We start from the raw sequence: 23,307 nt of genomic DNA, 5'->3' as shown, positions 1-23,307 counted from the left end.
AGTTATCCCACCACCATCTGTTAAACATGGCTTTCTTTTGAACAGTTTTTTCCCTTGCTTTATTTACCATCAGTCCAAATAGTTAACCAGTGCCTGCAAATGTGCAAGGCATCTATGATAAGACTGGAATATACAGTTTACAGTAAGAACCTTGTCTTCCCTTTAGGATTTATATCTAGTTGAGACTAATGGTAGCATATATGTACATGAAGTTGTTTAAAGGTATGATTCAGTGCCAGAGTAGTGGTGGAAAGAACAGAATTCATTAAAAATTTAGAAGACTGAGTTAAGTTTATGGGCAGAGAAGAGTTCAAAGAGGAGATGGAGCCATTGAGGTTAGGTAAGATTTAGATGAAAAAGACCAGAAATGGTCAGAGCTACTGAAGCACTTAGATTCTTTTGGCCCAAAGTATCAATGGAACACCTTTTAGACTTTGAGATTTTCTTGAATTAGCAAGTCTTCTCTTATCTTAAATTACGTTTTTAGAAGTTGCAAGCACTCGATACATACCTTGTACAATTGTACTTGGAGGTAAGGGCAGTTTCTCTTTTAGCCACTGCCTGTTGGATTGGGTACCTTACTGGTACTATTTTCTGTTTGCATTTTACTTCTCTTAGTGCCTGTCATTGAGTCAGGTTTCCTATATTCTCTCATTACAGTCCCTGTAGCCTTCTAGGATTTCTTTTCTGAAACTCTAGAGAAACTGTTCTTGTCATGGTAACTGATAACTTCCATATTGTAAATCCAGTGGTCAGTTCTCTGCCTCTTACCTGACATAGCAGTGCATTTAACACAGTTCCTCCCTTCTTGACACATTTTCTTCGCTTGGCTTCCCCAACACCTTGCTGTCTTGATTGTCCTCTTATATCACAGTGTTTCAATAGTCTTTGTTAGTCTCTTTTTTTTTCAATCCTGCTCATCTTGATCTTATAAACTTGGGGTTCCCAGGACTCTCCTTTTAGTACTTTCTGCACTGACTAGGTCATTTCTTTTGGTCACACGGATTAGGTTATCATCTGTGTGCCAGTGACTCACAAATTTGTATATCAAGCCCTGGCCTTACTCTGGAACTCCTCCAGGTTTGTATATCTAGCTAATTTCTCCATGTAAGCACTGGGGGAACTACTCACATCTCAAATTTAGCCAGCCCACACACTGAACTCTTTATCTCCTCCTTCCCCTCATACCTGCTCAGCCTTTAGTAGTCTTTTTCACCTTAATTGAAAACAATTCCATCTTTCTCACTGCAATACTCAGGCTAAAACCCTTGGAGTCATCTCTGAGTCCTTGTGTTCCCTCATATCCAGTCAGGAATTCCTGCTGGTTTTACCTTTTGAATTTATCCAGAATGCAGCTACTTCTCACCACCTCTGTATCTAACACCCTGGGCTCAGATACAGAGCCACAGCCTCCTGACTTATCTCTCTGCCTCTGTTCCTGGACTTCTACCATCAGCCAGAATGACAATATTTAAGTGTTATGTCAGTTTATATACCTGCTGAGATCAAAAGCTGGCAGTAAATATTTCTTTCACTCAAAGTAAAAGCCAAAGCCTTTACAAGTGCCACAAATGCCCTGTAAAACCAGGACCCTGATTATCTCTTGGACTTCCTCTCCTCTTGTTTTCCTTTGCAGGATATCTAGTTTAGCCAGACTGGCGTCCTCTCCGTTCCTTGTGTAGGCTTGGTGTATTTCTGCAACACTTTCTCCCCTCATAAAGAGAAAGTCTGTCTCCCCCCCCCCAAACGAGAAAGTCTTTCCACAAGAGAAAGTCTGGAATGCTTTCTCTTGTAGGGGAGGAAAATAATTTTACTTCTACACTTGTGAGTTCTTGGCTGCAACCCCTGAAACAAAAGACAAATGAAGAAGAGAAAGTCAAGTTTATTGATATATAAATAAAGGAGATACTTAAGGAAAAATGAGGAACTCAAATTGATGATTTAAAATTGAGGCTTACATACATACCACCTTTGGCTAAAGATAAAAAAATGAAAGGTGTGGGGAGTCTAGTTATGGGGAGATTACCAGGAAAAGCAAGGGTATGGTTTGTTATGCAGATTCAGTGATGCTTTCCCCTTTGGTAAAAGTTTTCTTAAAATAATTTTTTAGCCCTGGCTGGTGTAGCTCAGTGGATTGAGCGCGGGCCTGCGAACCAGACAGGCACAGTTCGATTCCCAGTCAGGGCACATGCCTGGGTTGCAGGCCGGTTCCCTGCAGGCCAGTTCCCAGCAGGAGATGCACGAAAGGCAACCATACATTGATGTTTCTCTCCCTCTCTCCTTCCCTTACCCTCTAAAGATAAATAAATAAAATCTTTAAAAAAAATAATAATAATTTTTTATTTTTCAATTACAATTGACAGTATAACATTATATTATTTTCAGGAGCACAGCATAGTGACTAGACACTTATGTAATTTACAAAGTGATTGCTCTGATAAATCTAGTACCCATCTGACACAATATATAGTTATTACAAGATTATTAACTATATTCCCTATGCTATATTTTACATCCCCATGTCTGTTTTGTAACTACCAATTTGTACTTGTTTTATCAAGTATATGTTATTGATTATGTTATTAGAGTTTTCCCAATTTTTTTCTCCCCTTTATCCCCACTCTGCCCTACACCCCCTCTTAGTTGATGTCCATGGGTTGTATGTATAAGTTCTTTGGCTTCTCTGTTTCCTGTACTATTCTTAACCTGCCCCTGTTGTTTTATGACTACCAGTTTTGTTCCCCACTTCTCTTCCCCCTCGCCACTGATAACCCTCCACATGATCTCCGTTTCTGTGATTCTGTTCCTGTTCTAGTTGTTTGCTTAGTTTTTGTTTTTTTAGGTTCAGTTGTTGATAGTTGTTTGTTGTTATTTCACTGTTCATGTTTTTTATCTTTTTCTTAGATAAGTCCTTTTAACATTTCATATATAAGGTCTTGGTGATGATGAACTCCTTTAACTTGACCTTATCTGGGAAGCACTTTATCTGCCCTTCCATTCTAAATGATAGCTTTGCTGCATAGAGTAGTCTTGAATGTAGTTCCTTGCTTTTCATGGCTTCAAATACTTCTTTCCAGCCCTTTCTTACCTGTAAGGTTTCTTTTGAGAAGTCAGCAGATAGTCTTACGGGCACTCGTTTGTAGGTACTCCTTTGTAGGTAACTCTCTTCTATTCTCTTGCTGCTTTTAAGCAGCAAGATTCTCTCTTTATCTTTAATCTTGGGTAACTTAATGATGATGTGCTGTGGTGTGTTCCTCCTTGGGTCCAGTTTCTTTGGGACTCTCTGGGCTTCCTGGAAGTCTCTTTGCTTTGCCAGATTGGGGAAGTTTTCCTTCATTATTTGTTCAAATAAGTGTTCCATTTCTTGCTCTTATTATTCTTCTCTGGCACCCTTATAATTCAGATATTAGAACGTTTTAGGTTGTCCCAGAGGTTCCTCAGTCTCTTCATTTTTCTGAATTCTGGTTTCTTCTTTCTGTTCTGGTTGGATGTTTATTTCTACCTTTTGTTCCAAATTGTTGCTTTGAGTCATGGTTTCCTTTCTGTTACTGTTGGTTCCCTCAATATTTTGCTTTGTATCACTTTGGGTGTCTTTAATTTGTTCTTTAATTTTTCGACAAAGCTCAATCAGTTCTGTAAGCATTTTGATTACCAGGGCTTTAAACTCTCCATCAGCTAGGTTGGCTATCTCCTTGACACTTAGCTCTCTTTCTGGAGTTTTGCTCTGTTCTTTCATTTGGGACATACTTCTTCCTCTCCAGCACCTGTTAAGTTGTAAGGGGGAGGGGCCTTAGGTGTTCACCAGGGCAGGGCAACCCTCCTTGCTGTGCTGCCTGAAGGTGAGGGGCCAGAGAAGGAGCAATGCAGCTTGCCTCCTTGGTTCTAGCCCCACTTTCCAATGGTCTTGTGTGAGACTGGGAGTTTCTCCCACCATGGCGACCACTGTAGGCCATAGTCATCTCTGAGTCTCAGTTTCGGGTTCTGTCAGCTCCACCTGTGAGGTCGCCTCCTTGCGGAAGTCAGCCCCGCCCACACGGGCTGCCACCTTGCTGCGGGTTCTCTGGTCTACAGTCTTACCGGTCTGGTTGGTCTGATTGACTGTTTCTTCAATTCTTGGTTGTTGGAGTTACATGCAATTTGATTTTTCTGGCATTTCTAGTTGTTTATTGATTTTAGATTGGTTGTTATCCTTCTCTTGATTGTGGGAGGAAGGGAAGGGTTTCTACCTATGCCTCCTCCATCTTGGCTGGAACTCAGGTTACATTCTTTTTTAATGGCTCAGTTGTATTCCAGTGTATATATGCAGCACTGCTTTTTTATCCATTGATCTGTTGATGGACACTTGGGTTGCTTCCATATGTTGGATGTGGTACATAATGCTTCAGTAAACATATGGGTGCGTATGTCTTTTTGATTAGTGTTATGGGTTTCTTGGGATAAATACACCGAAGTGAAATTACTGGGGCTGTCTTTGTCTGTTATTAATAACCTTTGTTTTAAAGTCTGTTTTGTATGTTGTTAGTATTGTTACCCCAGCTTTTTTTTTTTTTTTTTTTTTTTTTCATTTTCATGACATACCTTTTCCCATTCCTTTTGGTCTGTGTCTTCAATCTGAAGAGAGTTTCCTGTGGATGGCATATGTAAGGGGCTTGTTTTATTATCCATTGGCCACCCTATTTCTTTTAATTGAACCATTTAATCCATTTACTTTAAAGTAATTATTGATAAATATGTAGTTATTGCTATTCTGTAATTCACATTTTTTTCTCTTTTTTTTCTTCTTAAAGAAGTCCTTTTTAACATTTCTTACAGTACTGGTTTGGTGCTGATGAATTCCTTTACCTTTTTCCTGTCTGGGAAGCTCTTTATCTGTGCTTTGATTCTAAATGATAGCTTTGCTGGGTAGGGTAATCTTGGTTGTAGGTCCTTGTTTTTCATCAATTTGAATATTTTGTGCTGATCCCTTCTGGTCTCCAAAATTTCTGTTGAGAAATCAGCTGACAGTTTTATGGAAAAGCAGTTAGTTTTATACAAGGGAGATCCCATAAGACTGTCAGCTGATTTCTCAACAGAAAGTAACTTAACTGTTTTTTCCCCCTGCTGCTTTTAAATTCTTTCTTTGTCTTTAAACTTTGGCGTTTTAATTATGGTATGTCTTGTGTGGGCCTCTGGTTTCATGTTGTTTGGGACTCACTGTACTTCTTGGGTTTATATGTCTATTTCCTTCACCTGGTTAGGGATGTTTTCCATCATTATTTCTTGAAATAGGCTTTCAATTCCTTGCTCTGTTTCTTCTTCTGATACCACTATAATGTGAATATTGATAAACTTGATGTTGTCTCAGAGGCCCCTTACATCAGTGTTCTCCATCCTTTTTGGTACCTGGGATCAGTTTCGTGGAAGACAATTTTTCCACAGACTGGGGATGGGAGGATGGTTTGCAGATTATTTAAGCACATTACATTCAAGCTCACCTCCTGCTGAGGAATGCCTGGAACTCCAAAGACGCTCTGTCTCACTCAGCCACTATCACCACTGGCTTTCTAGCCAGAAATTATGGAGACTTATCTTCCTGGCACTGGAACCTGGGCTGGGACCCCTTGCTCCTTGGGGGAAGGGGGGATGTTTCTCTCCCCATTTTTCACTGCTACATGTGGTGGTTGGTTCAGCTGGTTCAGCATCTCTTACCATGCTAACCAGTCTTGACGAGGCTTCTTCTTTATACTCTTAGTTACTGGATTTCTGTTTAGCTAGATTTCAGGCTGTTCTCGCTAATTCTTGTTCTGTAGTTCAGTTTTAATATTGGTGTGGTTGTGGGAGGAGGTGAGTACAGCCTTTACCTACTCTGCCATGTTGACTGGAAGCCAGTAAATGTTTCTTGTGATATAGAGCTATCCTTCTTTTCCTGTTACACCCTTACAAATGGAGGGTTGTTGTAAATTTTTCTTACAAAAGGGTAACTTCCACTCTGTTTTCAGAGCTTCTTCTCTGTCTGCTGTTTCTCCAAGTAATCTTTATGCTAAAGAAGCTTATTTGGGAATGGCTCTCCTGCCACCCTTCACTTGTAAGATAACCAGAGAGCTAACTCCCTCACCTCTTTTAAGTCTTTGCTCAATGTTATTTTCTCAGTGAGCTCTGCCATGACCACCCATTTTAAGATTACAGTTGCTTAACCCACAAATACTCCTATCTCTTTTACTCTGCTTCTCCTCCCGCCCCCTGCCCAGTAGCATGTATCATCCTCTGTCATACTATATAGTTGACTTACTTTGTGTATTGTTTATCTTGTTTACCAGAAAGTAAGTTTTAGGGCAGGGATTTTTGGTGGTTTTGTTTTACTGCTGTACCTATCACATAGTGAGTGCTTAATAAATGTTTGTTGAATGAACAAACATGCTAGGGCTACTGTACTTGTGAGCTTGTTCTTGTTCAAATTCTTGGGCCCCATCCCAGAACTCTTGAATTGAAAACTCTGGAAATGGTATTCAGCTACTCTGTTTTAACTAGGTCTCCAGGTGATTCTGATGCAAATAAATTAAAGGGGTTTTTTTTCTTTATTTAAATAAAGTTTAAGAATCACTGATGTATAATATTGAGCAGGGTTTCAAAAGCCAGGCCTTTTTCTTACATGTGGAGCTATGTAGATATATGAGGTAATTGACAAATAATAACTGAGTTTGTCCTCCCTCCCTCCCTTCTCTTTTCCTTTTCCTGAGGAGGTAGCACAGGGAAAAAGGATATAAACTACAATAAATTTTGGCTCCTTTATTATGTGATTCAAGAAGTCTCTGTAATGGCATCTTTAGTGTCCACTAGGAGGACAAACAGGACTCAGCATGTAGTCACATTCATGGCTAAGATTTATTATAACAAAAGGGTATAAAGCAAAATCTGCTTGGGGAAAAAGTTTATAGGGCAAGGCCCAGAGGAAACCAGGAGAAATTTCTAAGAGCCCTCTTCCATTGGAGTCATACAGGACACATTTAATTCTTCCAGCATCAAATTGTAACAGGGAAGCTCATTAGAGACATTGTACTCAGGATGTTTTACTGGGGACTGGTCATATGGGCTCCCTCTGCCTGGCATGTACCAAAATTCCAGACTCCAATGAAAGCAAGAGTTTAGCATAACCTACATTGTACCAGCAGTTGAGGCACAGTGAACCATTCTTTCCAGTTAGGGTGATGGGAACCCTCCTGGAGTCCAAGTTCCCAGATGACAGCCAAGGGTCAGCCTTGCAAGCAGGCCTTTCTAAGGATAGCAGTCTCAGGCCTGTTATGGTAACTCATTTTACACACAATGATATCCAAAGAAGTTTGTTATTTTTTTACTTCTACTTCTTTATATAATATGTAAAACATTTAGACTAAATAGTCTCTATGAAATTTAGTAACAAAATGCGCAAGAATGATTTGAACAGTGTAAGCAGGTTGAATAAGTGAGTTCATTTATGGAAACATTTTCTGAACAATGCCTTGGAAGTATTATTTATAGTCTGTGCTGATTTTAGTAATTACAAAAGTGTTTTATTTCATGGTAAATTTTTCATATTTATTCCACAAATAAAAAATATAATAACAAGGTAACTTTCTTAAATTTTCACTTGAAAAATGTTATCATGAATGTGGCCCTCAGCTTCAAAGTAGATGCAGATCTATTTCACTTCCATCTTTCAGTGTTCCAAAGGGCCTATTTGAAATGTGCCATGTTTGGGCTTGCTTTTGTGAGTAACCAATCTTTTTCTCTCTTTATTTTTATAGGTCAAGATGCCGAGTTGTCAGGGACGCTTTCACTTGTTTTGACACAGTGCTGTAAAAGAATCAAGGACACTGTTCAGAAATTGGCCTCAGATCACAAAGACATCCACAGCAGTGTTTCTCGGGTGGGAAAAGCCATTGATAAGGTATGGTGTTGAAGGAAGTTTTTGGTATTTAGCATCATCCTTCATCTCCTGTCACTGCTTTGATGACATTAGCTTTCTCAAATTATGCTATTTCATTCCTTTCTACTTTTAATAACTTACACAGATCTGTTTTTTTACTATGTTAAGTTCCCTGTTGCTATTATTTAAAAATCAAAACGAAAAAACCTCTTTTTTTCACCCTGGTTATTTATCCATTTGCTTATATGAATACAGTTCCTAATGTCGTGATGAGTACATTCCCAAAGAAATTGTAGCCTATTATGAAGGAATTTGTTTACAAAACTAACTTTTCCTACTTCTCTGAATAATTTCCTGGCTGCGACTCTGTGATGTGGAATGATTAAGTAAATATCCTTGCATTTATCTCCTGTGTATCACCCTAACTTCTCTTGTCTTCCTGTGTGCATGCTAATTGCTTTTTTCCAGTGTTGCTTTGTATGGGTGGGTTGGTTGCTAGCCAGCAAGGCTGGTCATTGGTGTTGGGTGATTTTTATTATAACATCTCTTAGATTTTTGAATTAGTGGTTTACTTATAAGCAGTTGTCATTTGTAGCACTGGATCAGTGCTAAAATTTGTAGCTCTAGTAGGGCCTAAGAGAAGTGGCCTAAGGTATGGTAATTCTGACCACTTCAGCCACTGGAGAGTTTGTGACTTGTTATGGACATTTTTGTTCACACACTGTAAAATTCTGGGAGAGTAGGAAGAACTTCTGGGGGGAGCTCTTTGTAGCAAAGCCATCTCCTGACTAGTTGATTAGTTTGTACACACAAGAGCACTAACTGTAATATAGGAGAGACTTATAGAATCCAGAGAACTGCTCTAACTCCTGGATAAACCTGTTAGAAACTATCCTTTTGGAACAGTAGTATCGAAAGGCTAAACTTGAGGCAGCCTAAGTCAGAACTATGTGCTCCTAAGGAAATGTCATTGACGGGGTAGGTGTGGTGTGTCAGGATAGTAAGTGGCAGGGGCTCTGGAGTCTGTTTGGGTAGCTGTGGCTTACAGAAGTGTTAGTGACTTTTCAGAGAGCTTTGATCACTTCTGTAGTGCTGAGGGCTTCAACTCAGCAAGAGACCAGAGAAGTGGTGTTGGTGGCAGCAGTCCCATTTCTGGATCAGTGGTGGCCGTTGCCAGCAAAGGCTGGAAAGGCAGTGAACATTTTCGATACAGCTTTGAGGTTGTGATGGCTGTTTGGTAACTCTGAGGGAGTGAACCCAGCTTGGGAAGAGGCTTTGGCGTCAGCCCTTTCGGGGCTATGGCACTGCAAGTCTTCAGTTCTATATGAAGTGACTTTAGCCTAAGGACATACTGGAATGGTGGTGAGGCACTTTAGAGATGATCTTTAATTACTGTGAGTGAGAAAAACCCTCAGTTTCTCTAGGGTGAAGTAACTACTGGCGTTGTTTAGGAAGCTTTAGATTTCAGTGTCTGGCAGTGACCAAGGTGTTGTAGTCATTTTGATGGTTCAAACTCCAGAAGGTTCCTGGAGGGATTGCTTGACCACTGCTGCCTGCAGTTATGACAGAGGGTGGGACAGCAGAACCAGAAGATGCCGTGACAGTGAGAAGAGCTGAAGCCAGTCAGAAAAAGTATCTAAGAAATCCCAAAGTCTGGGAACAGGTGGGGACAGCCTCAGCAACCAGACCTCAAGTGTGTGTACTACTGGCCACCAGGGTCAGAAGCATTTGGGCAAATAATTTACCAACGTTGTATTCTATCACTGGTTTCCCCATTTCCTAGTTGCTGTCTGTTGTCCAGACATACTTATCATCACGATCCTCTTACTCTTGTCTCCCTAGCTACTGGTAACTTGATGAGCATGTCTTCCACCTGATCTAGCATGTCTTTACAAATATTCATAAGGGTTTTTGTCAGGTTTTTTTTTTTGGCTAATCTTTGAGACAAAACATTTAAATGTATTTGGTATTAGAAATGGCAGTACTTCTTTGAGAATAGATACCAAGGGAACACATAGTGAGTAACCTTTATTCTGGCTTTTTGGGTAGGGATATGTTTAAGGTGAATGTTCTAATTAACATATTTTACTTATTTGTCATTTGAAGACATTTATTTCATGTATTTAGAAGTTATAAGGACCTTTTCAAGTAATTCTTTGGTAGTTTTATGTTCTTGTGAAAGTAGTTTTAAGTTCCAGGTGACATAGCTTCTTCTGATTTGTCATGTGAAACTACGTTCCTAAGTTGATACTGAGAGGTAATTTGTTGAATCATAATCCTAGACAAGAGAAAAAAGCCTGGATCTTTTAGTCTAGTTCTCTAACATCTTTTAGTGCATTCTTTCCCAAATTAAAAAATTTTTTATTGATTGATTTTAGAGAGAGAGAAAAGGAGACAGACAAACATCAGTTTCTTATTTCACTTATTTATGCATCATTGGTTGATTGTTGTAAGTGCCCTGACTAGGGACTCAAACCCATAACCTTGGTGTATTGGGATGATGCTCAAACCAACTGAGCTACCCAGCCAGGGCTGGTTCCAGTTGTTTTTTGTTGTTGTTGTTGGAATCTACTTGGTCTCAGGTGTAGAGGAAGATGTTTGTCCACTAGAACTACCTAGACATTGTTCATGAACTTCTCACAAACAGGAACTCTTTGTAGGCCGTTGTCACATGAGACTCCATCGACTTATAAAGTCATCTTCTTTGTCTTCTTTTAAGTATTGAACTGCTAAATTTGTACAAATTTCTGGGACCATCTGCTGCAAAGGCTTGGTGGGATCTTATGGGAATTGGTGGTAAACAAACAGGATGGAGCTGAACCAGTTGTGGCATAAGCCTTTAATTTTTTTAAATCCTCACCTGAGGACATTTTTTTTTTTCATTGCTTTTAGGGAGAAAGGAGGGGAGAGGGAAAAACATTCGTGTGGGAGAGAAACATCTATTAGTTGCCTTCTGTACATTCCCAGACCAGGGATCAAACCCTCAGCCTTTTGGTTATGGGATGATGCTCCAACCAGCTGAACCACACTGGCCAGGGTGTGGCACAAACTTTTAAAAACCACAACAGACAGACTTGAGTAATAACTGGAATGCTGTCCAGCATCCTGCGAGCACATGTTGTGGACAGACAGTGTTCTCATCCTCCCAGGACAGTCAGAGACACTGGGATTCCTCTGTGAGCTGGCGTTCTGAGTAAGGAGCTGCAGTAAATTTCTGACACGCTAAATGATTTTTTCCCTTTTAGTGTTTTAATGCTTCTAGTGTTTTAAAATTCTCTAGTTATCACTTCTCTGAAAATGTAAGCAGAAAAGTTTGTGGTATTAGTTAAGGTGTTTTGTGTCTTTTAATGATTATAAACATAAAATGTGGAGGGTTTCTGCTTCTATATTGACTTTTCAGATGTCCATAGTTTTATGATCACTATTTAAAATACATAATATTAGCTATTGGGTTCTGTGGCAATTTTTTTTGTAAAAACTGTGTCGGTATGTTTTTAATTTTCTCCCCCATTTTAAGAAAATTTAGAACTCTTTCCTGTTTAGGGCGTTTTATTCAGCATTTTGTTTAGCTTTTAACTTTTAGTTTACTTCCTAAATAAAAAAAGTCAGCGAAATGATTACTGCTTTAGAGGTGTATGTGTGTGTGAAAATAAATGGTGCTAAGATTTTAAGGTATTTAAAATTTGTTGTGGGATAGTTGAAAGTAAGATATGTAGTACATGTTACTTAGAAGATTGTGGTCTAGTTTGACTTTTCATATATGTAGAAGAATGGAAAAAAATTCTGAGGAAACAGGGATGGACTCTGCTTACTATAAAATAAAAGGAAGATCATTGTGCTGTTGATTAATTTAAGGTTTGTGGAACTGGTGACTTAAATTTGACTTGGAAGAATGGGTAAGATTTGGAGCAGGAGAACAGTGAGGTACAGTTTTCTGTGGGGCCAGGAAAGGGTCTGAATGGCAATCGAGAATGTGCTTTTTGACTCCTGTTAAAAACTCTCAGGGACTTGATTAGAGAGGCTGACCCTGTCGGGAATAGAGCAAGATCAGGTTGGGGAACAGGAAATGATGGAGGGCCTATGGCTTTGATCCAAGGAGAATTAGGAGAAAAGGGAGTGGATGATAAAAGCAGTCGAGGCTATCATTTATTGAGTGTTGGCCATGCTCGGTATATTTATTTATATATCATCATGCAGGTACATTATTCCCATTTTGCGTATGAGGAAACTAAGACTCAGAGATACTAACATACCCCACCCACCAGGTGTACAACTTGGAAGTGATGAATCAAGAGGTGGAAAAGATCTCAAGAATCTGTTCTTAAACACTGCTATAGTAGGAAATTAGGCCATTGCAGGGCCGGTAATGTTTTAAGGAGGAGAGTAATGATTAAAAATATTTCGTAAACCACATTTCCTTAACTGATCTGCCACTAGATGGAGTATCTGCACTGGTGATGCAAGTGCTGTGACTATACTTAAAAAACAAATGGAGTAATGCTATAAAAAAGTAGTATAGAATATTGTAAGCCAGTGCTGGTGAGCAGTTTGGAACTGCCTTTTATGTAGATATGACTGAAGTACGAGAGGAGAACAAAAATACCAGAGGGTGATAATGTCTTGAGTTTAGCCTTAAGTGGTAGTTTAGATAAACTGTGTGGGTGAGGTCAGATGTGTCCTAGCTCTGAAGTTCTGTTATTAATGTAAGGGGTAAATCCTTGTATAGTAGAGAGAGTTACTGTCAATGCAGGAAAAAGGGAATAACAAAGAAAATTCACTCTGCTTCAAAAGAAAAATTGGTGAGTTCTGATATACCTAATATATAATTTGATACAAATTTTGGGTAGAATTTTTAGAATTATTTGAAAGGAATAATAAAGTTATAAAAAGACAACAGTGATTAAAAAGCCAAGAACATTTTCCCTAAAAATAAAACATCAAACTAACTCCTCTCCTCAGAATTACTAGTGAGTAATCCAAGAAAGTATAGGAGACAATGTGTCTAAATTTTTGCAAGATATTTTATAAAAATCTTATATATTTGTGGTCAGGATGGAAGATGTTTCTTATGGGGTTTGAATAGGACCATCCATATTCTCAGTAGTCAGTTCACTTTGGCCAGAGTGCATTCTCTTGAGAATGGGCTTGATTTCCCCAGGCTTGGCCACAGTTATTTGTTGCAGGGAGGGTGACTCAAGGTGCTTCTCTAGGGTCTTTCTTATTAGAGCCTTACAGAAAGGAGGGATGGGAATGAGTGAGCCTAGGAGTGATTTCAAGAGACTCTGGTTACCTGAGCCTTTCTCTATATCCAGCTTGTTGGGCAAAAGAGATTTGTGTGTAGGAACCCAGAGTCCTGACTCCTGCAAGCAGCTAGAAGCTCTCTGGGTCTCTTCACTGGTATTGGGTTTTCAGTGCCTATGAAACAATATTGGTTTTGCCCTTTCAGTCTCAAGAGAATTTTCAAAAGAGAAGATGAGTTCTGCTTTCTCTGTCAAATTACATCATTAGCTCTAAGCTATGGGCCTATCTTGTTCTTAATATACTTCTGCTATGAGCAGAATGAAACAACATTATTTAGTTACTAATAGTAATTATTTGTTGAATTATAATCCAGTCCTCAGAGGAAAGCTTGGACCTTTGCAATCAGATCTTATATTAGCATGCAGGATCTGAGAATTCTCCTGGACCTGGAGGTGGTACAGACCCATTTTTGCCTGAGGTTACAAAATTTGCTTGGTTTAGTATCCAAGTCAGGTTGAGTTGAGAGGGGGAAAAGATCTTACACATATTAAGCTGTGTCAACTAATCTAGTCTGTAATTTGTATTCAAGTGATTTATGTTTTCTAAAATGAAGATTCTTTTAAATATAGAATGGAAGATTTGATGGCAAGACCTGCCTCTCAGATTCAGCTACTGTGTATCGAAGGCTTCCTGTGGGATAGGTCCTGGTAGAGTTTTGTTTATTATTTAATTTCATCTTTACCAACACTTTGTAAGGTAGGGATTATTGTCTGCAGATGGACATATGAAAACTAAGTCTTTGATTAAGTAACCTCCCTGAAATCACAGAACTAGAAAGCAAATGGAAGAGCTGGGATGAAAACCCAAATTTTAAGACTTTGAACAGCTTTTCTTAAGTGGAATTCCTTGAGGGAATTAATCACTAGTGACCTGAATTTCTCTCCACTTTATCTGAATGGTAAGAGGTATGTGCCGTCTTCGGGAGAATTAGTAGAATAGTCACTCAGATTTCTCTAGTCTGTTCAGATAAATAGGTAGTTAGAGAAGCAGCTCATCAGACCAAAAGGTATGTAAAATGATGTGCAAAATAATTATAAGGGGATGGGTATTCAAGTGTGACAGATCGCTAAATTATAGAGAATTTTATGAATCTTAAAAGCCAAGCAGAGTAGTTTGGCATACCTCTGACCATGCCATACTACTCTCCTTTGTTTATAAAGTAAAAACTAATCAGTTTGGCTTAATCCCTCCTCTTCACCCCCTTTCCTTGATCTGGCAAAACCTACCTGGAGTAGCCAAAGAACTTATATGAACAAGGGGGTGGGGTTACATGAGGGAATGGTGGGTACAGGGCGGAAAGAGGATAAGGAGGAAAATTGGGACAGCTGTAATAGCATAATCAATAAAATATATATTTTAAAAAAGAAAACCAAAGTAGATACGGTATGAATATCATACAGTGGAGAGAATGGAATGTCTAAAAAGGTGGCATCTACATCTAAAAAATGCATCTGCAAATGCTGATTATGACACACTACTAAATTTATTTTCTAGTCCATAGTTAGCAAAGCACTGCTGTTTGGTATATTTCTAAATATAGGTTATTTCATCATAGGGCATGTGCCTTATCATCAGCTTTACTAGGGTTGCTAAATTTTTCCCTGAAGGGTTTATATCAATTTGCATTTCTACCATTAGGATTCTTCTTTCTTAGATTCTTGTGTATGCTTGGTGTTAATCAGCTTTTAAAATTTTTTTAAATTATTCACATGGATGAGCATCTTTTTCTACATTTGATTATTATTTTTCCCTTTTGTGAGTTTCTTATTTTTTGCCCTTTTATTTTTTTCCTGTTAGGTTGTTGGTCTTTTTTTTTTTTTCGGTTGGTAGGAATTTAAAAAGAAAACGTTTGGCTACTAATCTTTTGTGGGTTATATGTAAAGTAGATATTATTTCAGACTGAGTGGACCTAAAATGCAAATCTTATTCTAAGTTTTCTTCACAGTATAGCTCTTATTCTTAAACGAGACTAACTGGATGCTCAGAAGGGAAATTTTTTCCTGGTAGGTGCAACAGTAGCACAGAAGTGCCAACTTTCCTTCAAAAGTAGATGGGGGAGATAAAAAATTAATAGTATTAAAGAATTGGCTCTAAAGAATTAAGGTTTGTTTAGAATTCTAAATGGTAAGAGGTTTCAGTTTCATAATGGTTTTAGATTTCAGTTTCATAATTTACTCCTCCTTGGCCTCAGCTTCCAGATTTTAAAACTTCATAGTCTGATATGTGAAAGATGCTAAAAGTACATGAGATGGCTTATGAATTAGTGTGTCTTGGATTTCTCTTTCCAAGTCATAACATCTTCACTAGGCAGATACACCTTTGAATGTGTGCTTTGCTTTTTGTTGTTGTTTGTTTTTGGAAGATTAACATAGTCCTTTTATTGTGGGTCAAGTGGGTATCAAATAGGTAAAACAAGGCATTTTAACTAATGAGCCTTCCCCTTACACAATATGGAAGAGGGATAATAAGCCTCATGGTCTTCAGCCTTGGGATGAGGATGTCCTTCCTTCTCTGTCTTACTTCTTCTTCCATATTTCTTTTGTGTGTTTTATTTTTGACTCTTTGAATCCTGCCTTCACATTTAAGAACATCTTTCCAGATCCTTCCTCCCTCCCTTCCTTTCTTAATCGTCACCCCAGGATATGCTTAGTGATTTTAGAGAGAGAGAGAAACATTGATGTGAGGGAGAAACATTGATCCATTGCATCCCCTGCATGCCCCTACTGGGGACTGAGCCTGCAGACTTTTGGTGCATGGGACCATGTTCCAACCAACTGAGCCACCTGGCCAGGCTTTTCTTCTTTTTTCAAAAGGAAAAAGTATAACAAAACAGAAGTGTTAATAATAGATGTATCTCTTCATTAGCCACTTGGTTGGTTTAGAGTGCTGCTGATTTTCTGGGCAGCCTTGCAAACTAGGTTGGTTGCCTAGCAACAGAAGCTGCAACTGATCCTAGCTCTGATGCAATGGTAAGAATGTGCAGTTATAACAAAAGGAATTCTGACATTGTATTGCATTTCCTCAACCTCTTTTTAAAGTAATTTTAGCTTTCATTTTACTACAAGTGAACAGAAAATAACCTATGAAAAAAGTTTACTTATCTGCCTTAGTGGTTTAAATTAGAAAATCAAAATGGTAGAAGGGAGTTTAGAAATTTTAATTGAATGTGTTGCTTATTCACATTTTAGCTGTATTTTCCAAGATTAGCAAGTTAAGTTATATTATTTGAATGTAGTAGAGCTATCCTGAATGTTAAGGGTGTATATTTTTGCTTACCTGTATAGACGTGACAGTGGTACATAAAGGTACCATGGAAATAGAGGTACATGAAAAGCATTGTTGTAAAACTGTTTAAATTTGTTGAAATATTAGACTCTTATATTTTAAAGTTTCCTAGATGATCAAAGCTTCCTTTTGGTATGTAAAGGAAAGATTTGAGGGAATTCTTTTTTTTTTTCTGAATAGCTAACTCTGGTGGTAGTTATTAAAATTCTGACTTAATGCATACTGCCAAATAAAATTGTCTGTTTTAACTTGATGTGTGCTTTGAGCTGAGCAAAGTTGTTTTATTTCTTTGCTGTAGAACGGACACCTGGTATATTTGTTGTGTGTTGATGGGATTGGAGAATAATCGTTAAATGAACGAGTAGAAATCTGAATGTTGTATGTGGATTGAATGAGGTTCATTGGTGAAGATTCTTAATTAATCTTGGTGATTCTTGTTTATAGGATTCACTTAGCCATTTAGGGAGTTATTGGCAGATTACTGAGTTTGTAATAAGATCTGTCATCTTCATTCATTTGAATGAGCCTTTTTCTCTGGGGGAGTAAAATATGAGAGTATCTGTGACGTCAGTCACCCTTGTAGGCCTCTACTTTAGAAGGGGAACAAAGCACTGTCTCTACTTCCAGTGTTTTAGTTGTCATAGAGAGCATAAAGGTAAAATAATTTGGTTAATGGTATTGATAGACTATTATAAAATCATCTTAACAGGCAGAAGCATCTGGAGGAGCAGATACGAAATTAGAGAACTTGATCCATGCTCACTCTTCTGAGCTAGGGGTAGTCTGTTTAGTATGTGCATGAAAGCTATTGCTTTAGCTTTCATGCGCATACTCCATATTATCTAGTTACTCCATACTATCTCTATTTTTTAACTTAAATATGTACTAGGCCAAGGAAGATGTCTATGAAAAGAAAATGAATAAAAATTAGGACTGACGGTAATTTTACTTTTTTGTCAGAGTGTTTCCAAATTTTAATTATGTATTTAATTTAATTATATATTTAATTATGTATTTAATTATGATTTCTTAGACTTGACTTCTAAGAATAGGCTAGATAGCTCTTTAAAGAAAAATATGCTTAATTTTGGAGAAGAGACCTCTAATGCATTTTGGTGGTATAAATGGTGGGAGTTTTGTAGTTTCTACTGCAGATTACCTTCTACCTGTTCTTCATGTACTATAAAATAATCCCATGTTGTTTGGATTGTAATTTCAGTTAATCTAAATGATCTTGTCTAATTAAATTGATATGCCTTAAAAAAGAAAAAGAAATTCAAGAGGTCTGTTGGGGGTATTGCCTATGAAAGATAAAGGGGGTGGAAGTAAAATTGGACAGGGAAAACTTTCAGATCACAAGTGGACTTGTTCTTCCTTCACGCAGGATGTTCCAGGTTGCCCTCTGGTATCATTTCCTTCCTGTCTGAAGAACTTACTTTAGCAGTTCTTTTACAGCAGGTTTTCTGGCATTAGCTTCATCTTGCCTTCATCTGAGACTCATTCCTGAAGGATATTTTCACTTAATATAAAATTCTGGGATGACAGTTTTTTGCATTCAGTACTTGAAAAATGTCATGTCACTTCGTTCTGGTTTCCATGGTTTCTTTTGAGAAATCTGGTCACTGGAATCATAGTTCCCTTATAAGGAATGCATCACTTTTCTCTAGCTATTTTCAAGAATATTTTCTTTTTTTTTTTTTTTTTTTTTGAGGGGAGGGGGGGGGGGGAGGCGCTCAATCCACTGAGCTACACCAGCCAGGGCAAGAATATTTTCTTTGCAAACAGAAAGAGTGCATTTTTCTTTCAAAATGTAAATAACTGCACTACAGTCTTTGATAATTCTGGCATCTGCATCATCAGCATTAGTGTCTGTCAAATGTCTTTTCCCATGAAAGTTTATATTTTCCTGGTTCCTTGTATACCAAATAATTTTGCATTGTATCCTAGATGTTTTTATTTTATTTTTAGTTTTTCCACTTTTTTCATTTTTTCAATTAGAGTTGACATACAGTGTTATATTAGTTTCTGGTGTACAATGGGGTAATTGGACATTTCATTAACTTGCAAAGTGATCATCTCAATAATTGTAACACCCACCCAACACTATATGTAGTTACTATAGTATTGCCTAAATTCCCTATACTGCACTTTACATCCCTGTGACTATTTTATATCTACCAATTCATGTTTCTTAATCCCTTCATCTTTTCACCCAGTCTCCCAACCCCTTCCCATTTGGCAATCATCAACTTGTTCTTTGTATACATGAGTTTGTTTCTGTTTTGTGTGTTTGTTTTGTAGATTCCCTATAAAGGTGAAACCACGTGGTATTTATCTTTGTCTGGTATATTTCATTTAGCGTAGTACCCTCTAAGTCTGTCTGTGTTGTTGCAAATGACCAGCTTTCATTCCTTCATGGCTGAGTAATGCTTCATTGCATATATGTTCTACATCTTCTCTATCCAACTGTCTATTTATTGATTGAGATGTTTTCCATGTCTTGACAGTTGTAAATAATGCTGCGATAAACATACGGGTGCATAAACTTTTCCAATTAGTATTTTGGATTTCTTTTGATAAATATCAAGAAGTGAAATTGCTGGGTCATATGCTAGTTCTATTTTCTATTTTTTGAGGAACCCCATACTCTTTTTTTCATGGTGGCTGTACCAGTTTGCATTCCCACCAACAGTGCAAATGGGTTCCCTTTTCTCTAAAACCTTGTAAACACTCATTGTTTGATTTATCGATGATAGTCATTCTGAGAGGTATGAGGTGACATCTCATTGTCTTAATTTACATCTCTCTGATGATTAGCGATGGTGAGCATCTTTTCATATGTCTGTTAGCTGGCCATCTCTATGTCCTCTTTGGTGAAATGTCTACTCAGGTCCTCGTACTTTTTTTGTTTTGTTTTGGTGTTATGTTATATGGGTTCCATATATATATATATAAATGTTTTTATTTATTGATTGAGAGAAAGAGAAACATGGATTTCTTGTTCCGCTTATTTATGCATTCATTGGTTGATTGTTTTATGTGCCCTGGTCAGGGATCGAACCTGAAACCTTGGCATATAGTCATGATGTTCTAACCAACTGAGTAGGGCCAAATGATTTTCTTTTTAAGTCAACAACTTAATAATTCATCCAATACATATTTACCAAGCACTTGCTATTGCCAAGTATGAATTGTAGAGCTAGGAATATGGCAATTACACAGACCTATTTCTCAAGGAGCACACACATACACACACACTCCCCCAGGTTTTCCACTCTCTGATGGGGAAAACAGGCTGTAAACAAAGAAATAAATAGTTCTTTAGATTCTATATTTCCCATACTATTCTTACCCTCCCCCCTATCTATTTTCTACCTACCATCTATGCTACTTATTTTCTGTACCTTCTCCCCCCTTCTCCTCTTCCCACTCCCCTGTTGCTAAGCCTCCGTGAGATCTTCATTTCTATGGTTCCATTCCCGATTGAGCTGTCTTCTTAGTTTGCTTTTGTTTTAGGTGTGGTTGTTAATAACTGTGAGTTTGCTGTCTTTTCACTGTTCATCTTTTTTATCTTCTTTTTCATAGATAACTCTCTTTAACATTTCATGTAATAAGGGCTTGGTGATGATGAACTCCTTGAATTTGATCTCATTTGAGAAGCACTTTATCTGTCCTTCCATTCTAAATGAAAGCTTTGCTGGAAAGAGCAATCTTGGTTGTAGGTCTTTGGATTTCATGACTTGGAATACTTCTTCCCAGCCCCTTCTTGCCTGTAAGGTCTCTCTTGAGAAATCAGCTGACAGTCTGATGGGAACTCCTCTGTAGGTGACTATCCCCTTATCTCTTGCTGCTTCTAGAATTCTCTCCCTCATTTTATTCCTGGCTAATGTAATTATGATGTGCCTTGGTGTGCTCCTTCTTGGGTCCAACTTCTTTGGGACTCTCTGAGCTTCCTGGATTTCCTGGAAGTCTATTTCCTTTGCCAGATTGGGGAAGTTCTTTTATTATTTTTTCAAATAAGCTTTCAACTTGCTCTCTCTCTTCTCCTTCTGGTACCCCAATAATTCAGATGTTGGAATGTTTAAAGATGTCCTGAAGGTTCCTAAGCCTCTCCTCATTTTTTGATTTCTCATTCCTTCATATTTTTCTGTTTGGTCATTTTTTTCTTCCTTCTGGTCCACTCCCTTGATTTGACTCCCAGTTTCCTTTCCATCACTATTGGTTTCCTGTGCATTTCCCTTCATTTCAATTAGTTTAGCCTTCATATGTTCCTCTAATTTGTGACTAAAATCAAACCAGTTCAGTGAGCATCCTGATCACCAGTGTTTTGAACTGTGTGTCTGAAAGGCTCGCAATTTCTTGGTCACTTAGAGTTATTGGCTCTGGGGCTTTGAGTTCTTCTTCTTGAGCCATGTTTTGGTCTGTTTGCACCTGTTATGTGTGAGGAGAGAAGCCTTAGGTGTTCACCAGGGCAGAGCAACCCAGGTCACTGGGTTGTTACGCTGTAGGTGGGGGTGAGGTCAAAGAGGGGCCATGGCAGTCCCCTCTGCTGCTTCCCACTGCTGGGGCCTGCTCAGTCTGTCTCACTGCTCGCTCCTTCGCTGGTTTATCTGTGCGCGAATGTGTGACTGTGGCCATCCTGCCGCCTTGCGCCCTCAGTGGGTCCGCCCGTTGCTACCCCACACCTGGTGTCCACCCATGGCTGCCTGCACGCCTGGGTCAGGGGATGTTTCCTGCTCGACCCTGCTGCTGGCTCTGCCCCTCTTAACGGTCTGGCTGAAAGTTCGTTGTTGTTGGACTTCCGTATAATTCAATATTCTGTGGTTTGGCTGCGTTTTTGTTGCTAAAACTTTATTGTTTTTAAACTTGGTTGTGGGAGAAGGTACAATGTTTCCACCTACGCCTCCATCTTTGTGGAAGTCCTGTTTTTTAATTAAGATTTTATTTACTTATTTTTTAGAGAGAGGGTGGGGAGGAAGAAAGAGATGGGGAGAAACATCAACGTGTGATTGCCTCTAGCACACCCCCACTGGGGACCTGGCCTGCAACCCAGGCATGTGCCCTTACCAGAAATCAAACCCATGACCCTTTGATTCACAGGCTGGCACTCAATCCACTGAACCACACCTGCCAGGGCGAGTTCCTTATATGTTTTGGGCACTAACCCCTTATCAGATATGTCATTGGCAAATGCCCATTTAGTGGGTTGTTTTTTTGGTTTGTTGATGGTTTCCTTCGCTATGCAAACCCTTTTTATTTTGGTATAGTCCCATTTATTTATTGTTTCTTTTGTTTCCCATGTTCAAGAAGATAATAAAAAAAAATATATTACTAAAAGCAATGACAGTTTTCAATGTTACCTCCTAAGAGTTTTATGGTTTCAGGTCTCATATTTAAATCTTTAATCCATTTTTTACTTTTTATTGAATTTATTGAAGAGACCCTAGTTAACAAAATTATACAGGTTTCAGGTACACAATTCTATAACACATCGTCTATACTCTGTAGTGTATGTTCACCCTCCAAAGTCAAGTCTCCTTCCATCACCATTTATCCCCCATACCCTCCTTCACTTCTCTCCACCCACCTTCCCACGCCCCTTACAATTGCCACACTGTTGTCCATGTCCATGAGTTTCTTCTCTGCTCAATTTCTCTCTCCCTCCAGACCCAGCCCCGCCCCCCAGATGATTGTCATCTGGCTGGCTATCTATGAGTCTGTCAGTATTTTGCTTGTTAGTTCATTTTATTCATTAGGTTCCACATATGAGTGAAATCTGTTGGAACTTGTCTCTCTGACTGGCTTATTTCACTTAGCATAATATTCTTGAGGTCTATCCATGCTGTTTCCTTAATCCATTTTGAGTTCATTCTTGTATATGGTATAAGAAAGTTAAGTAGCTTCATTTTTTTTATGTATCTCTTTAGTTTACCCAATACCATTTATTGAAGAGATGGTTTTTACCCTATGGTATATTCTTGCCTCTTTGTCACAGATTAAATGATCATAGAGGCATAGATTTATGTCTTTTTTAAAATATATATTTTACTGATTTATCCTATTTCAGTTGTTTCAGTTTTTTACCCCTTCGCTGCCCTCTACCCAGTATCCCCATTCCCTCCAGCAATCCCCCTCCTTAATTCATGTCCATGAATCATGCATGTAAGTTCTTTGGTTATTCCATTACCTATACTGTTCTTAACAGCCCCCTAATTTTTACATGCTAGTTTATGGTTCTTAATCCCTGCACCTTTCCCCCTGTTATCCCCTTCCTACTGATAACCCTCCAAATGATGTCCATATCTGTGCTTGTTTGCTTAGTTTGTTATTTGGATTTAATTATTGATAGCTGTGAATTTATTATCATTTTAATGTTCATCATTTTTATCTTTTTCTTATATCTTTTTCCCTTTAGCATTTCATATAATAATGGCTTGGTCATGATGAACTCCTTTAGTTTTACCTCGTCAGGGGAGTGCTTTATCTGCTCTTCCGTTCTAAATGATACGTTTTCTGGATAGAGTAATCTAGGTTGTAGGTCCTTGCTTTATATCACTTTGAGTACTTCTTGCCAGTCCTTTCTAGCTTACAAAATTTCTTTTGAGAGATCAGCTGACAGTCTTACTGAGACTCCTTTGTAGGTAACTATCTGCTTGTCTCTTGCTACTTTTAAGATTCTCTCTTTATCTTTAACATTTGGTATTTTAATATGATGTGTCTTGGTGTGGTCCTTTTTGGGTCTGTCTTGTTTGGGACTCTCTGTGCTTCCTGGACTTGTATGTCTGTTTTGTTCACCAAATTAGGGTATTTTCTTTCATTATTTTTTCAAATAAGTTTTC

The 23,307-nt window shown here is 38.4% G+C and overlaps 1 protein-coding gene across 2 annotated transcripts in view; it reads left to right on the top strand.

The window, feature by feature from the left end:
• The window catches only part of RMND5A (required for meiotic nuclear division 5 homolog A), a 69,032-nt gene that overhangs the window by 11,857 nt on the left and 33,868 nt on the right, over window positions 1-23,307 (top strand). For both annotated transcript variants that reach the window (XM_037168176.2, XM_053664555.1), the window contains exon 2: window positions 7,761-7,903. In XM_037168176.2, coding sequence (XP_037024071.1) covers window positions 7,761-7,903 — 143 coding nt within the window. The remainder of the gene's footprint in view (window positions 1-7,760; window positions 7,904-23,307) is intronic.

Source organism: Artibeus jamaicensis, unplaced genomic scaffold (assembly GCF_021234435.1).
Source record: "Artibeus jamaicensis isolate MK-2021 breed Jamaican fruit bat unplaced genomic scaffold, CSHL_Jam_final contig_384, whole genome shotgun sequence".
NCBI classification, from domain to species: domain Eukaryota; kingdom Metazoa; phylum Chordata; class Mammalia; order Chiroptera; family Phyllostomidae; genus Artibeus; species Artibeus jamaicensis.
The sequence above is the reverse complement of the archived record's forward strand: the minus strand, read 5'-3'. Positions and strand labels throughout refer to the sequence as shown.